The sequence below is a fragment of the Cavia porcellus genome, unplaced genomic scaffold (genome assembly GCF_034190915.1).
Source record: "Cavia porcellus strain 051 isolate PalLab524CR breed Dunkin Hartley unplaced genomic scaffold, mCavPor4.1 scaffold_17, whole genome shotgun sequence".
Taxonomy (NCBI): Eukaryota; Metazoa; Chordata; class Mammalia; order Rodentia; family Caviidae; genus Cavia; species Cavia porcellus.
The window spans coordinates 61,005,502-61,018,510 of record NW_026947500.1 but is presented as its reverse complement, the minus strand read 5'-3'; the positions used below and the strand labels follow the sequence as shown (position 1 = coordinate 61,018,510).

Below are 13,009 nucleotides of genomic sequence, written 5' to 3'. Positions count from 1 at the left end.
CTTGAATTGCTTGCTCTCCCCGACATGCCTGGCTGCCTCGTGAAAGTCCTACTGTGTGCTTTCCTTTTTTTAAGGCGGCTCTCTAGCTGTGGTCAGGAGCCTGAACTCAGGGGTTGGACTGCCCTGGCGACCTTGGGCAACTGATTTAACCTTGCCAAGCTGAAGGTTCCTCTTCTGTAAAGGGAGTACTAGTCTTCTGCCTATACACTGGGGAGGGAGGAGCTCGGGCAGGAGGGTTTGTTTGGGTTGTTGTTTAGGCAGGGTTTCGCCACGTTGTTGTGTCTGGTTTTGAAGTCACTGTGTAGCCCACGCTGGCCTCAAACTCGTGGCAGTCCTCCTGTCTTAGCCTCTCGAGTACTGGGATTATAGGTGTGCACCACCATGCCCGGCAAGAAGAGATGTAAGGACCTCTAAATTAGGGGAGTAAGCGGACAGGAATGCAGTATCAGATCAGTGGGGACACTGTGGAAAGAGGTAGAAACATGGACAACAACAGAGAAGGCTTGACTTGGGGAAGATGGGAGGAGGCAGGTGGGCTGGTGCAGTAGTACCGGGAGACAGGGTTTATTTTAAATTTAAACGGAGAGTGTTGGTTATCACTTTGAGACAAACCCCTGAGCTATGGGCTAGCAGCCCACCCACAAGGCCTAGCCCTCCAGTCCACACCTTTGCCACCCCCACGTCCGGGTCCCAAGTGCTCTCCCGAGCACCCCCCGCCCCCATGCCAAGTGCACCCCGTGATGCCACCAGAATTTAGCAGGAGCAGTCCAGAGGTTTATTTTGAGCCCAGATGAGATGGTGGAAAGGAAGGCAGAGGTCCTGTTGCTGAAGCATGGCGTCCCAGGCGTCCCAGGCGTGACAGAGAGCCCTGTCCTGGCAGGCCTGGTCCTGAAGCCCTGGCTGGGGGTGCCCCTGCTGGGAAGGGAGGGGATACTACGCAGGACTCCGCCTTCTCAGCGCCCATTGGCTTCTTTCCTCCCCATCTTTGCCCGGATGAGAGTCAGAAATGGGTCTGAACCCCATCTCACCTAGTGCTGCCCAAGGTTTGAAGACCTATCTCTGGGGCCGATTCTGGTCTCTGACTTCGAATCCCATTCAACCAAATGTTATGACTTTTTTTTTTTTCCTTCGTCTTTTTCGTTTTTATCGGTACCAGGGATCGAACTCACGACTGCCTGCTTGCAAGGCAGGGGCTTATGCCGCTGAGCTAAATCCCCAGCCCCGACTTTCTTTTTTTCTGAGATAGGGTCTCACTATGTGGTTCAAGTTGGCTTTGAACTTACTATATGTAGCCCAGGCTGTCCTCAAACTCTTGGTAATCCTCCTGCCTCAGTCTCTCGAGTACTAGGATCATAGGCCTATGCCATCATGCCTGTTTTGACTTTTGACAAGGGACACTCAGAGCCTCTGTTTTTCTCGCTTTCCCTGGGGATTGTAGCAGTCTGGTTGTAGGAGGGTTAAATGACATGTGTGCAACATCGTTTAGCACGAGAGTGAACTCTGGGAAGTCATCACCATCACCTGCCGCCTAAACTCTTGCTCCAGACTTCCCCTTCCTTACCTGCCTCACTGGGGCCTCCGAGGCTGGGGGCTGCTGGGCGAGGCCCTGGCCTGCTGTCCAGGGGGCGGGGACGCTGGAGGGGAAAGTGCCTATCATGGGGCGCTGCGCTGTGGTCAGCGCGCCCCCTGCGGGTAGCTGCGGGCACAGCGGAGTCAGGTCTAGGGTTGGGCAGGTCCCGCTGGCTGGGACCATAGCGACCCCGGTCTAGAGGCGCAGGAATGGGCTGGGGCGAGAAGGGCACGCAGAAGTCGGTACCTGAGTGCGCGCACACGAGGCTGAGCCCGGCGGCCAGCGCGGCTCCCAGCACGAAGGCCGCCAGCACCAGTGCCACTACCGGTGCGGGCCCCAGGGCTGCGGGCGCGGGCGCAGGCGCGGGCGTCTGGGCGCGCACTGCCTTTCCCGGGAGGCTCTTGGGTGGCCCTGTGCCGGGAAGAGCAATGCTGAGTCTGGAGCCCGGATCCTGATGCCCACCCCGGCCCCAGGGCATCTTGCGCGGTAGCACTGCCTGCGTACCGGGGAGCGGCTGCGGCACGGTGACCACGATGGGCTGCGTCAGCGTGTGCAGGTGGGGGCCGTTGGTGCCGAGGCTCTCTCCGTTTCCCGCGCAAGCCTCGACCGGAGGCAAACACTGGGGGAGGGGAGACCGGAGAGGTCGTGGTCTGGCGATCCTGCCTGGGCTCCTAAGAGGCCTTAAGAGTACAGCTGTCCACTGTAGCCAAGAGGCCGCCACGGGAGGCCTGGAAGTTTGGCTCCTGAGGAGCCCCTGAGACCCGCCTGTAAGTAACCAAGTGGGACCCAGCCCTAAAGGACCTCAGATTTCATCTCCTCATCTTCTTACATCAGGTCATGGATCACAAGTTTGAGCCCAGCTGGGTAACTTTGTTAGCAAGGTTAGCAAGTCCGTCTCAACGCGTCCATCAAAGGGCTGGGGAGGTAGCAAGGTGAGGCCCTGGGGTCGATCCCCAGTAGGAAGTACAAAAAAGGGGAGAGGGAGGCGGAACCACTCTCAGCACCTAACCTGTGAAGCCGCACATCTCAGCTGCCCCAGATTGGCCCCTGGCACCCCTCTGCATCCGCCCAGCTCTGGAGTGACACCGGAGTCCCGCTCAAGGCATCCTAGAGCCCAACCCATGAAGGAATCCAGAGATCACTTCTCCGCTGAGGGATCCCACCGGCCCTAGGGGGCCTAAGCACCTTGACCCCAGCCTGAGACCCCATATCTTCTCTTGACCCTGGAGATTCTTCCCGCCGCCAAAGACGCCGCGTCCAGCCTAACAGGGCCCTCGGTGTGCAGATCTCATCTCCTCTCTCTCGCGTACCCGAGACGGATGCGGTGGCGGCGGGGTGAGGGGCGCGGGCCTCTGGCCGGCTCCCAGGCGGCGGCGGCAGCGGCTCAGCTGGCAGTGCAGGAACTGCACCGACGCATTGAAGACCGGGCGCAGGCGGAAGCTGAAGCGCGCGGGGCGGGCGCTGTCCGGGCTTAGCGGCAGCGGCGGCGGCGGCGGCGGCAGGAAGGTGACCGAGGCGTCGGCGGGGCAGCCTCCGCGCAGCAGCACCAGGGCGGGCCCGGGTGCTGGACGCGAGGACGGCGTCACCGAGCAGCGGTGCAGCGCCAGGTCCCAGCCCGGGGAGGGCCGCGCCAGAGCCGCCTGGGGACAGGAGACACCATCAGCATTGTCCTCCCCCCACCAGCCGCCCCCGCGGAGACCAAGGCGCCAGCACCTGCACGAACACGCGGCTGTCCGCGGGCACCTCTAGTGGGCCCCCAAGGCGCGGGAAGGCGTCCTCCGCATCCGACAGCTCCAGACGGAAAAGGGGTCTGCGCAGCCAGGGCCCAGGCGTCCCGGGGAAAGGGGGTACTGGCAGGGTGGGTAGAGGATGGCTCAGAGGAGAGCGGACGCGCTTCCCGCGGCCCTCCGGGAAAGTGCCCGGCCTCCTTGTCCCTGCCAGCTCCTCTGGAAATTGGAACACAGAGCCGGTGGCAGATTCGTCCCCACTGGGTAGCTACCAGGCTGCGGCTGCGACCCCCGGAGGTCGCAGCCAGCCCAGCGGCGGAAGGCGGGCGCATAGCTGCTAGCCCTCAGGTGTGCCTTGCCTTCTCTGACCTTTTTTCTCCACCTGCAGAGCAGGCAGAATAATCCTGGGAAGGAGTTGAGGAGCGCCCCAGGGCGCAGCAGGGAGACTGAGTGGCCCACAAGGTCTGCCTCTGCCCAGGCTGTGCCCAGAAATTTACTGCAGGTTTGGAGGCTCCCTTGATAAGGGGACGCAGGCGCTGGCATCCAGGAAGGGGGAACAGCAGGATGCCAACCCCAGAGGTTTTTCTGTGCACAGCCAGAGTCCCGTGGATTCCAGGGTATAGGGTTTTCAGTTTGTTGGGGGTCCATGCTCCCAATTGTGGGCGGCTGCATTAGCAAAGGGCGAGTCTTAAGCGACTGCACGTGCACATGCGCACGTCAGCCTTCAAGAGGGCCTTAGCTGGGGTCCATGTCAACCAGATCCGAAAAGCACAGGTACAGAAGGTCCCACTCACACAGTCTCTGTCCCTTAGTGGCTGCTGGGGACTTTAGAGTAGGTGCTACTCTGAAGACAGAAACTGGGGGCAATCCCCGGCATCCCCATTAGGTCAGATAGGGAGACATGGTCAAGCTGATGAAGGATGCCAGAGCCGAGGGCGAAGCGCCCCACACTACATACCCAACAGCCCATCCGGCACAGGGCAGGCCCCGGGCAGCAAGAGGAGCAGGAGCGCGGCACCCAGCATGCCGTACCCACCGAGGTTGGCTGGCAGCAGACAGCTGTGTGGGGTGCACCAGATGGGCACCACAAGCAGAGAGGGAACCCCGGCCTTGGCTGGACAACCACTCCAGGAAGCAGGCAGCGGGGGCGGAGGGCACGGAGCTGACACCCGAGCCCTCCCTCAAGGCCTGCAGGGATTAGGGGTTCCTCTTCTACTGCCTGATTGGCCCAGAGGCAGCCACTGGTCACCTCACACTCTTCGCCTAGTCCACCAGTTCTCTCTCCAGGTGGAGGATGCACTCCACCCTGGTCTCTTCCCCACTGGGCTGGGTAAAACCACAGACTCAGAAGAAAAGGGAGGGGTTTTATTCTCAAGCGTCTAAGGAGTTACAAACAGGGCATTTTGTTTTAAAAAGGGACAGGGCAATACTGGCGGCCTGAGATGGGTCCATGGGCCAATAGGCTGGCCAGGCCACCCCAGGCTGCTGCCCGGCCAATCTGCCCTCTGCCTGGTCCAGAGGGGTGGCTGGTGATGGGAGGTCTGCAGGGGCTGCGGCAGGAGAGGTTCCCACTGGGCTTTGGAGGGTGGGTCAGGCCCATGGGCTTACATCGCCAGGAACCAAGTTAAATAAAGACAAGCCCAGGCAGCCCAGCCTTGGGCCAGCACTGACCCTGGGACCAGCAGAGTAACCTCCAGCAACCCTTGAAAGTCCTCGGCAGGGCCCAAGGCAGCCTCCCGGGAAGAGAGAAGCACACCTCAGTTACGTTTTACACATGCAGCACTGTGAACACAGGACAAGGGGTGAGGCGGGCAGGGGAAAGGCCGTGGCGTCCTCTAAGCCTATGCTGCTTCAGCTGCATCCAGCCAGGTTCCTCACCTTTGGCATTGGTTGTGGTTTTACATTTTTTGTTTTTAAAAAATTTTTTTTGCCATTTTGTTTTCTTGTCCACTTGACTCGCATGCATTGCCAACAAAAAGGAAGCGTACGTACCCCTTCCCCTCTAGCCGCCGAGCCTGGGCAGACACAGCCCCCACCTGTCCTGGGCTCCCATGAGCTGGGGCTGGCCGGCTCTGGGAAAGCTGAGGGGTGCCTAGGTCACCATGGGGGAAGCTGCCTCATTCCCACCCCGACCTGTCACTGTCACACATGCTCAGACCTCCACAACTGCTGCTGCCTTAGCCCATCCCAACTCCCTCGGACCCCTGGCCCCTCTCCTGTCCCCAAGTCCCTCCCTCTGGCACCCCTGTCCCGAGGCCCCCTCGGGCTCTCCCCCACCTGAGCACTTCAGCTCCCCCTGAGCCGGCCGTGGCCTCCCCAGCCCCCAGGAAGGAGGTGCCCAGAGCCTGTTTTGGGGAATCCCCAAGGCCAGGCTAACAAGAAGCAGCAGCCCAGCCCCAGCCCCTGTCCCCTAGTGCCCGAGGGCAGCTGGTGGGAGCCCCACCAAAAGCAGCTAAACATGACTTTGGTAAAAGTTTCCGAAGGTACTGACACACCCCACGAGGACAAGCTCTCCTCTCCTCTAGCACCCCGCCAAGAACAATGCTATAATAAATTCCAAAAAAGACCCCCTGAGATCAAAAAGAGAGAGGGAGAACCCAGGCCCTGTGCAGCTGCAGTCCAGAGACCCCCCTCATCCTGGCAAGGACTGTGGGAGACTGGAGCAGCCCCTGGGCTCCCACAAGGGGTTGGGGCAGCCAAGCCCATGTCCATGTGGGCCAGGCCAGGATAGAACGGGGAGCCATTGAAGGAGGGAGGCAGAGGGGGGCCAGCAAGCGCAGGGCTTGGTACGGATGCAGGCTCTCTCCTGGATGGCCGCCCCAGCCCCAAGGTCACGACTGAATAAATATCGAGTCTGCTGGCGGCCGCAGCCTGTGTTCACAGTGTCCAACACGCCCGGCAGGAGGGGCCGCGTGTCCACAGTTAGTGGGCAGAGTGCCGGGGGCGGTGGGCGCCCCCTGACTGCCATCCTTGGCCCTCAGCGCTGTGCAGGTCCCAGTGGGCAGCCGGGTTGGGAATGGGGGCCCGTGGCTGAGCCCCTGACCCGGCGGTGCTGGCCGAGGCACACGGCTACCTGAAGAAGGGCGGATGGGGCTGGCTGAGCGCGCCGCTAGTCCTCGGGGACTCGGTCTTCGCCATGACGTCCTTGAACCAGGACGCCACATCCACCTCCAGCGTCTCATAGCGCCTGATGAAGCTGTGCTCCTGCGGGCCGAGGGGCTTAGGATGAAGGGTCTTCCCCTGGGGCCGTCCTCAGGCCTGGGGCGTCCCACGCGGGTGGAGGGGCTGGTACTCACAAGTAGCTTATTGTACTTTGGTCTCTTCCTGTGATCTTTAGTAAGGCTGAGGACAGAGGCAGGAGGGGGGAGGTGAGTTGACGCTCCAACCAAGCGGTTTGACCCCACAGCCTTCAGCTTGGGATGGCAAGGTGCGGACTTGGCTCATTGAGCTGAACCTGGTCCTAAGGTTCTCCCTGGAGCCCGGGGCACACAGCTGCTCGGCACCAGGTGCACTCCCAGGAGGCTGCAGCTCTCGCTGGCCCTGGCCTCCTGTCCCCTCCCCCCAGCAGAGGGGCAGACGGCACGGGGTGCTCACCAGTCTTTGACAAAGGACTGGAAGTCCCCTGAGAAGCCCATGTGACCAGGCAGGAGTGGGGGCTCTTCCTGGAGGACTTTGGTGAGGACCTCGAAGTCCGTCTTGCAGTTCTTGTAGGGAAACTGTCCTGTGGCCAGCTCCACCTGGGAGGGGAGGGAAAGTAGGCATTTCAGGGGGTGGGGAGGGGGCGCCTGCTCCTTTGCGCACCCCTACACTGAGGAGACAGGCAAGGCCCCTACTCACCAGCGAGATGCCCAGGCTCCACACGTCAGCCCGGATGTCGTAGTCCGGCTTGGTGGGGTCTGGGGGATCAATGCGCTCTGGCTGTCAGGGGGAGGGGCGGCTATGAGGCTAGGGGGAGGGGAGGAGGTGCCTCCAGCCACCACCCCACTGGGCCACTCACTGCCATATAGGCTGCACAGCCGGCGCTCCGAGTCTTTGCCTTGGAGTCCACCAGGCGGCCACTGATGCCAAAGTCACAGAGCTTGATCTGGCCCCGCTCGTCCAGCAGGATGTTGGAGGGCTTGACATCTCGGTGGATGACCCCATGCTTTTCCTTCAGGTAGTAGAGCGCCTTCACGATCTGTGGGGTGCATGGGGAAGCCACCATGACAGGGGCCTGGGATATGGGCCGCCCTTGCAGCCCTGCGAGAGCCCAGGCTGGGCTGCTCACCGCCACGGTCATCTTCCCCAGGATGCGTTCAGGGATGGGGCCCTGCATGCGCTTCTTTAGCTTCTCGGCGCACGTGCCCATGAGCTCCATGGCAATGAAGACGTCCGTCTGTGAGGGTGGGGATAGGGCACATGGTGACTGGAGATAGACACCCCTGCCTCCCCACCCGAGGGGCCAGGGTGCTGGGGCCCTGGGGGGCTCACGTTGGTGATAAAGGTGCCAAAGCACTGCACGATATAGGGACAGTCGTGGCTCTTGAGCACCACATCCAAGTCCATGAGGATGCGCTTGTTCTCCTCCTTGTTCCCCGAGCGCCGCATTTGCTGCAGGGAGGGGCACCGAGGGGGGAGCTCAGGGCCACATGCCCAGAAGGGTGTGGGAACGGGGCTGGGAGGGGATCGAGCTGGAGGGAGCACAGGCCCTTGGGCACCTTAACAGCGATGACGTGGCCCGTCTTTCGGAAGCGCATCCGCCACACCTGGCCGCAGGTGCCACTGCCCATCTCTCCCAGGTTCTCGAGGTCGTTGATCTCTGCCTGGTAGCGCTGGGGACACAGCTTGGGCTGGAGGGTCCCTGGGGCCTCCACTGCCCACCCCGACAGCCCAGCCCAGCCATGTCCAACCCTTGCCCTGCTGGGGGGCCAAGCGCAGCAGTACCTGGCCCCCGATGGTCAGGTAGCCTGTCTGCTTCATGATCTCCTGCAGCTTCTGGTCAATCTCGATGCTGGGGACAGATGGCAGCAGCCAGTGGCGGGGACCCTGACCCGCCAGAGTGGGGCTGGGGTTCCACCGGCCTCCCCACCCTGGACCCACCAATCAGCCACTCTGCTCACCTCTCTATGCTTCGGGGTGTGAACAGGGTAGATGGGAGCCCAAGCATGTGGCGCGGTCGGGCGGGGGGCGTGGGGTGCTGCGGGGAGCTCTCTGAGGATGGTGAGCGGCTGCCTCCATCATTGGCCAGTGGGAGCTGCAGGGCTGGGAGGTTGAGAACCAGGACCGGGGAAGGGGTTAGCATCTGAAAGACTCAGCTCAGGACCTGGCACTTTGGGGAGGGCAAGACCCTTGACACCCCCAGTATCACTCAGCCAGGCTGGCAAAGCCCCTGCCCTGCTGGCTAGGGTTTCCTCCCTCCTCTCCCCAGCCGTCCTCAGGGCGCCTCCTCCTGTCTTGCTGATCTGGAAGGAGATGGAGCAGGCTGGCAGGGGAGGGATGATCCCCAGAGGCTAAAGGTCTGTCCCCAAGTTCATGCTGGCAGAGAAACAAGGGGAGGACACGTGGTGGGGGCCCTAGGCCAGGTGGCCTCCCTGACTGGCTATCCCTTTCTAGCAAACAGTGCCGACCACAGTGCCCACAGTGAACCATGCCAGGACGGATGGATGCCTGCAAGGGGCAGCCTGGACCCAGACTCTGCTGCCAGCACTGAACTTGGTGGCCAAACATGAGTGAGGACCACCCTGGGGGGACAGTGGACATGGGAGCCGGCCGCCTGCAGAGCTGGCGTTGGGGGGCAGGGGCAGAAGGCCAGGCTGGGCCTGTGAGGAGATCTGGGATAAGGCTCCGCCAAGGACTGGCAGGTCTGGGAAAGGAGCGGGTGCTGGGCCAGGCGGGGGGTTCAGTACTCTCCAGGAGCTTGCATGCAGCCAGCTTGGACATGCTACAGGCGGGCGGGCGGGTGGGCAGGCAGGAGGGCAGGCAGCGGGCGCCTCAGGACAGGCAGGCGGCATTAAGGGTGGAGGGTAGGAGACAGACAGACAGAAGGAGCCAAAGTCTGGGGCCCAGTTGCCCAGAGTACTACTACAGAGACAGGTCAGAGAGGAGCCTGGGATGGTTCCCTGAGAAGCGGGTTCCCTGGACTGGTGGCAGTCTGTGGCAGGGAGGGCAGGTGCTGGTGCAGCTCTGGAGGGGCCTGCCCTCCGGGAGGACCTCCTACCCCAGGGCATAGGCACGAAGTACTCTCCAAAGAACCTCAACCCAGGGACCCAGAGCCCGCCACTCTCCACGGCCCTCGGCAGACACCTGTCCCTTCTCCCTGTGACCCGTCTCACTCCTCTCTTCCTATGGATCTACAGCTCTCAGAGACCCGGTTAGGGCGCAGGACAGAGCCAGATATACCTTTCCTGGGCCTGCGGCCTGGCAACCAGAGAGGGCAGGCAGCGAGCTGTGATCTGTGATCAGAGGGGGTGCGGGTCCTGCAGCTCTCCCTGCCCTCTGCTCTGCCCATGGCTCAGCCCAGGTACTGTGCAGGTCCCTGGCTGGCTCCCCAGCCTGCTGCACCTGGGCTCTCAGGGAAATGCCTGGGACTTGGTCCAGAATGTACCTAACCTAACTGGGCCCCTGCCCACCTGACACCTCCAGCCTGCCCCGCCTCGAGGTGCCCTATGGATTCCTTTCCTGAACTTCCCCCATGCCCCTTGGGCTGTTCCAGGGCCCACACAAAAGCCTGCCTGCCCCAGACACCAGCGCAGGTGGTGGGGAGGGAAGGGAAGCAGGGAAGGGAGGGAGACCCTGAACACGGATGTCACAGAGGTAGTGACAAGCACACACCAGCTCAGGAGGGCAAAGGGAAGGAAAGGAGATGAAAGAGCACAGGTGAAGGTGAAAATGAATGAAGGACAGAATGAATGCAAGAGACAGCACAGGGCCTGGGCTACGCACAGGAGCCGCAGAGGTGTGACCACCATCCTGACACACCACCCTGACACTTGCATGCAGTGTGCCCACACACATGCAGAACAGAGCTGGCCCCCATCTCCTGGCCATCACACAGATACACACGTGCACATGCACACACCCACACCCACACATGGGACTGCACACACACAAATATCCCACCCAGCTACACAAAACAACCACCCTTGAGGCCGGACCTGTCCCCAGTGCCGCTGAGACAGGTGCACTCTCCCCTACACCTGCAACTGCATGGTGAGATGTGTCTGCTTCCAAAAGTGCTTCAACAGTGTGGGGACCCAGCAGGGCTGACCCAGCCCTCAGGACCTCACACTCTGCTCAGGTGTTGTCCTCCAACCCTGTGGCTTTCCCTCGCAGGGCCCCACCGACAACCAAAACACAGTCTCTCTCTGGGGACATACGCGCTGTCCACGCAAGGCGGCGGCTCACTCTCTCCTGCCACCACAGCTGTGTTCCCACTGCTGGGAATGGGCAGGGCACGCTTGGGCATGACACTCGTCCAAGTGTTGAGACAGACTGTGTGGGCACACTGCAGCTCCCTGGCCCCACTTTCTCTGTTACACACACACATTTGTGTACATCCCCACACACACCAGCCTGCCCCCTCAGTTGGTGACGGATTCCCCTCATTAGGGGTACAATTCTCCTCTAGGGAAACCAAACTGCAGTCAGGAGGAAGTGGGGAGCGGAGAGGACACAGAGGAGCCCGGGACAGAGTCCAAGCTGCTCTCACAGAAAGACAGTGAGAAGACACAGGACGCACGCAGAGCACAGGCGGGGAGGGCATTCTGCGGCCAGGGCTGCGATTAGGTCAATGGTGCAGATGTCCAAGCAGTGATGATAAAAAGGCTGGTACCTGCTCGCTGGGACGGGGCAGGAGCAGGGCTTAGAGTGATCACAATAACTGGATGGGAAAGGAAGAAAAAAAAAAAAACCACGATAAATCACAACAGAAATGGCTGATTTGTCCAAAAGAAAAGAAATCAAATCATAATGAGGAGCAGGGTAGGCATGAGACACTGAACTGCAGAAATGGGTAGAGACTGACAGAGATGAGAGGGCAGGAAGGACGGGATGGGGCTGATGGACACAAATGCCTGCGGAGGTTCCTGGCCTGCCCAGTTCAGCCCACCAGGCTCACAGTGCATCTAGAGGCAGCCTCTCGGAGCCTGGCAGGGACATTCTGGTCCCAGGCAGCAGTGGCTTCATCTCCAGGACTTCCCTGGCCCACGGGAGACTCCCCAAAGATGCACCTACACAGACCCAGGTCAGAAGAGGGAGTGGACAGGGATGGGAGGTCAGGCTGTGAAGGTCAGGTGAGGTGACCGAGGACCCAGACACGAGGGATGAGCCTGCAGGGCTCCACACCACAGGAATAGGAGAGCAGTTTCTGGGCAGACAGAGAGATACAGAAAGGGTCACAGGGAAGAGGGGCTGGTGGTCACAGGTCTGTGGGGAGAAGACTTGCAGACGGATTGCTATGGGACACAAGGCAGCTGTGTGTAGTCATGGTGACCCCAGAGAGATGTGGGTGGAGAAAGGGGAACAGCTGTTGATCCAGGATGACGAGATGTCATCCAAGTAGGTACCAATATGGAAGATCAGCAGAGGGCTGTGAATGCTGTGTGTGTGTTGTGCGGGAGAGTGGACAGGTAAACTCCCACTGGCCTCCAGCGACCTCAAGTTAGGTGTCCCTGGGCTAAGGGAACAGTCACCAGGCTGGGAGGTTCGTGTGCACTGCTAGAGACCCACACACCCCTCAATACGGTAGCACTGAAGCTTCGCACAAAGTAAGGTAGTCTGGAGTATGAGAGAGAGAGAGAGTGTGTGTGTGTGTGTGTGTCCCTATAAAGCAAAAAAACAGGACAGTCCCAAGCTGGGGAGAAGAACCAGCAGGTGCGGCAGGAGTGATCAAAAGGGAGGCTCCTCGGGTGGGTCAGACCCGACTGGGTGCGAGTGAAGTTAACAGCTCGTTTTGTGACCTGAGGCGTCCCCTGTATGGGCGAGCACTTGAGTCCATGAGGGAAAGGGGGTGTCTGACAGTCACCGAGACAGGAATAGTCAGGAGGTCAAAAGGGTATGACTCTGTCTGCGGGCGGGAGTTGGATGCGGTCACCGTGGCGTGAGGTCGCGAGTCCCGCTTAGCGCAAGTGACAGGAGCTCTCGGGTTCGCAGCGACGGGGGCGGGTCATTGGGCGGTGGGGCCTCCACCGCGGCGGGGAACAGAGGCTCGAGGGACTGGGGCTGTGAGCACCCCCACGCCCGAGGGGAGCCTTCTAGGAGCCTGCTGGCCTCTGGGCCCCGGGTCACCGTGACCCTCTCCCCGAGAGATCACAGCTGGGGGGAGGGGGACGAGGAGGAGGAGCGCAAGCGCCCCGGAAGAGGGGGCGGGACCTAGTGGCGGGGGCGGGGCCCTCGCGCCGCGCGCCCCGCCCCGCCCGCCCCCTCCCCCACGCCGCCGTGCTTACTGGGCCTGGGCCGCTGAGGGCTGATATCCAGGTTGAGGTCGATCCTCCGCCGGGCCTCCCGGTTCTCCTGCTTCAGCTTTGCTTCCAGGCGGGACAGCTTTTGCTCCAGGGAAGACGCCGCCATCTTCCCCGCCGCCGCTGCCGCCGCGCACCGCCGGACCGCCCGTCAGTCCGGCAGACAAACACCGCACTGCGCCTGCGCCTGGATGACCCCGCCGAGCCGCCGTCTCGTCCCACAAGGCGCATGCCCGCGAGGCACCCCCGCCCCATCCGCGTGCGAATCTTCGCGC

At 61.6% G+C, this 13,009-nt stretch overlaps 2 protein-coding genes across 21 annotated transcripts; both read right to left on the bottom strand.

The window, feature by feature from the left end:
• Positions 1-279: 279 nt before the first annotated feature.
• On the bottom strand, positions 280-4,489 carry Tgfbr3l (transforming growth factor beta receptor 3 like). Of its 17 annotated transcripts, none has more exons than XM_063228314.1 (6): positions 3,284-4,489; positions 2,881-3,210; positions 2,580-2,677; positions 2,075-2,189; positions 1,562-1,981; positions 753-915 (listed from the first exon to the last, which is right to left on the bottom strand). In XM_063228314.1, the coding sequence occupies exons 1-6, from the start codon at positions 3,627-3,629 to the stop codon at positions 776-778; spliced, it is 1,449 nt and encodes a 482-aa protein (XP_063084384.1). In that variant the 5' UTR covers positions 3,630-4,489; the 3' UTR covers positions 753-775. The 17 variants fall into 17 exon arrangements, with proteins under 17 accessions (XP_063084393.1, XP_063084385.1, XP_063084384.1 ...); XM_063228324.1 differs by lacking the exon at positions 2,580-2,677 and having other exon boundaries at positions 3,284-3,420; positions 4,256-4,489; XM_063228327.1 differs by lacking the exon at positions 2,580-2,677 and having other exon boundaries at positions 753-1,634; positions 1,817-1,981; positions 3,284-3,420; positions 4,256-4,489.
• Positions 4,490-4,641: 152 nt separating this feature from the next.
• Positions 4,642-12,932, bottom strand: Map2k7 (mitogen-activated protein kinase kinase 7). Of its 4 annotated transcripts, none has more exons than XM_063228328.1 (12): positions 12,720-12,932; positions 11,108-11,155; positions 8,397-8,538; positions 8,221-8,287; positions 7,995-8,108; positions 7,768-7,887; positions 7,565-7,672; positions 7,295-7,474; positions 7,135-7,215; positions 6,892-7,034; positions 6,594-6,639; positions 4,642-6,516 (listed from the first exon to the last, which is right to left on the bottom strand). In XM_063228328.1, the coding sequence occupies exons 1-12, from the start codon at positions 12,841-12,843 to the stop codon at positions 6,367-6,369; spliced, it is 1,323 nt and encodes a 440-aa protein (XP_063084398.1). In that variant the 5' UTR covers positions 12,844-12,932; the 3' UTR covers positions 4,642-6,366. The 4 variants fall into 4 exon arrangements, with proteins under 4 accessions (XP_063084398.1, XP_063084399.1, XP_013007099.1 ...); XM_063228329.1 differs by having other exon boundaries at positions 4,642-6,501; positions 12,720-12,930; XM_013151645.3 differs by lacking the exon at positions 11,108-11,155 and having other exon boundaries at positions 12,720-12,930.
• Positions 12,933-13,009: the final 77 nt, after the last annotated feature.

Excerpts from the sequence above, each read along its gene's own strand:
- Tgfbr3l (XM_063228310.1), bottom strand. The coding sequence starts at position 3,629 with ATGCGCCCGCCTTCCGCCGCTGGGCTGGCTGCGACCTCCGGGGGTCGC. Across the intron at positions 3,211-3,283 it reads ACAGCCGCGTGTTCGTGCAG|GCGGCTCTGGCGCGGCCCTC; the intron begins GTGCTGGCGCCT and ends TCCTGTCCCCAG. Across the intron at positions 916-1,561 it reads CGGAGGCCCCAGTGAGGCAG|CAGGGGCACCCCCAGCCAGG; the intron begins GTAAGGAAGGGG and ends CTCCCTTCCCAG.
- Map2k7 (XM_063228328.1), bottom strand. The coding sequence starts at position 12,843 with ATGGCGGCGTCTTCCCTGGAGCAAAAGCTGTCCCGCCTGGAAGCAAAG. Across the intron at positions 8,539-11,107 it reads TGCCCCGTCCCAGCGAGCAG|CCCTGCAGCTCCCACTGGCC; the intron begins GTACCAGCCTTT and ends TCAACCTCCCAG. Across the intron at positions 6,517-6,593 it reads CAAAGTACAATAAGCTACTT|CCCCTCGGCCCGCAGGAGCA; the intron begins GTGAGTACCAGC and ends CTTCATCCTAAG.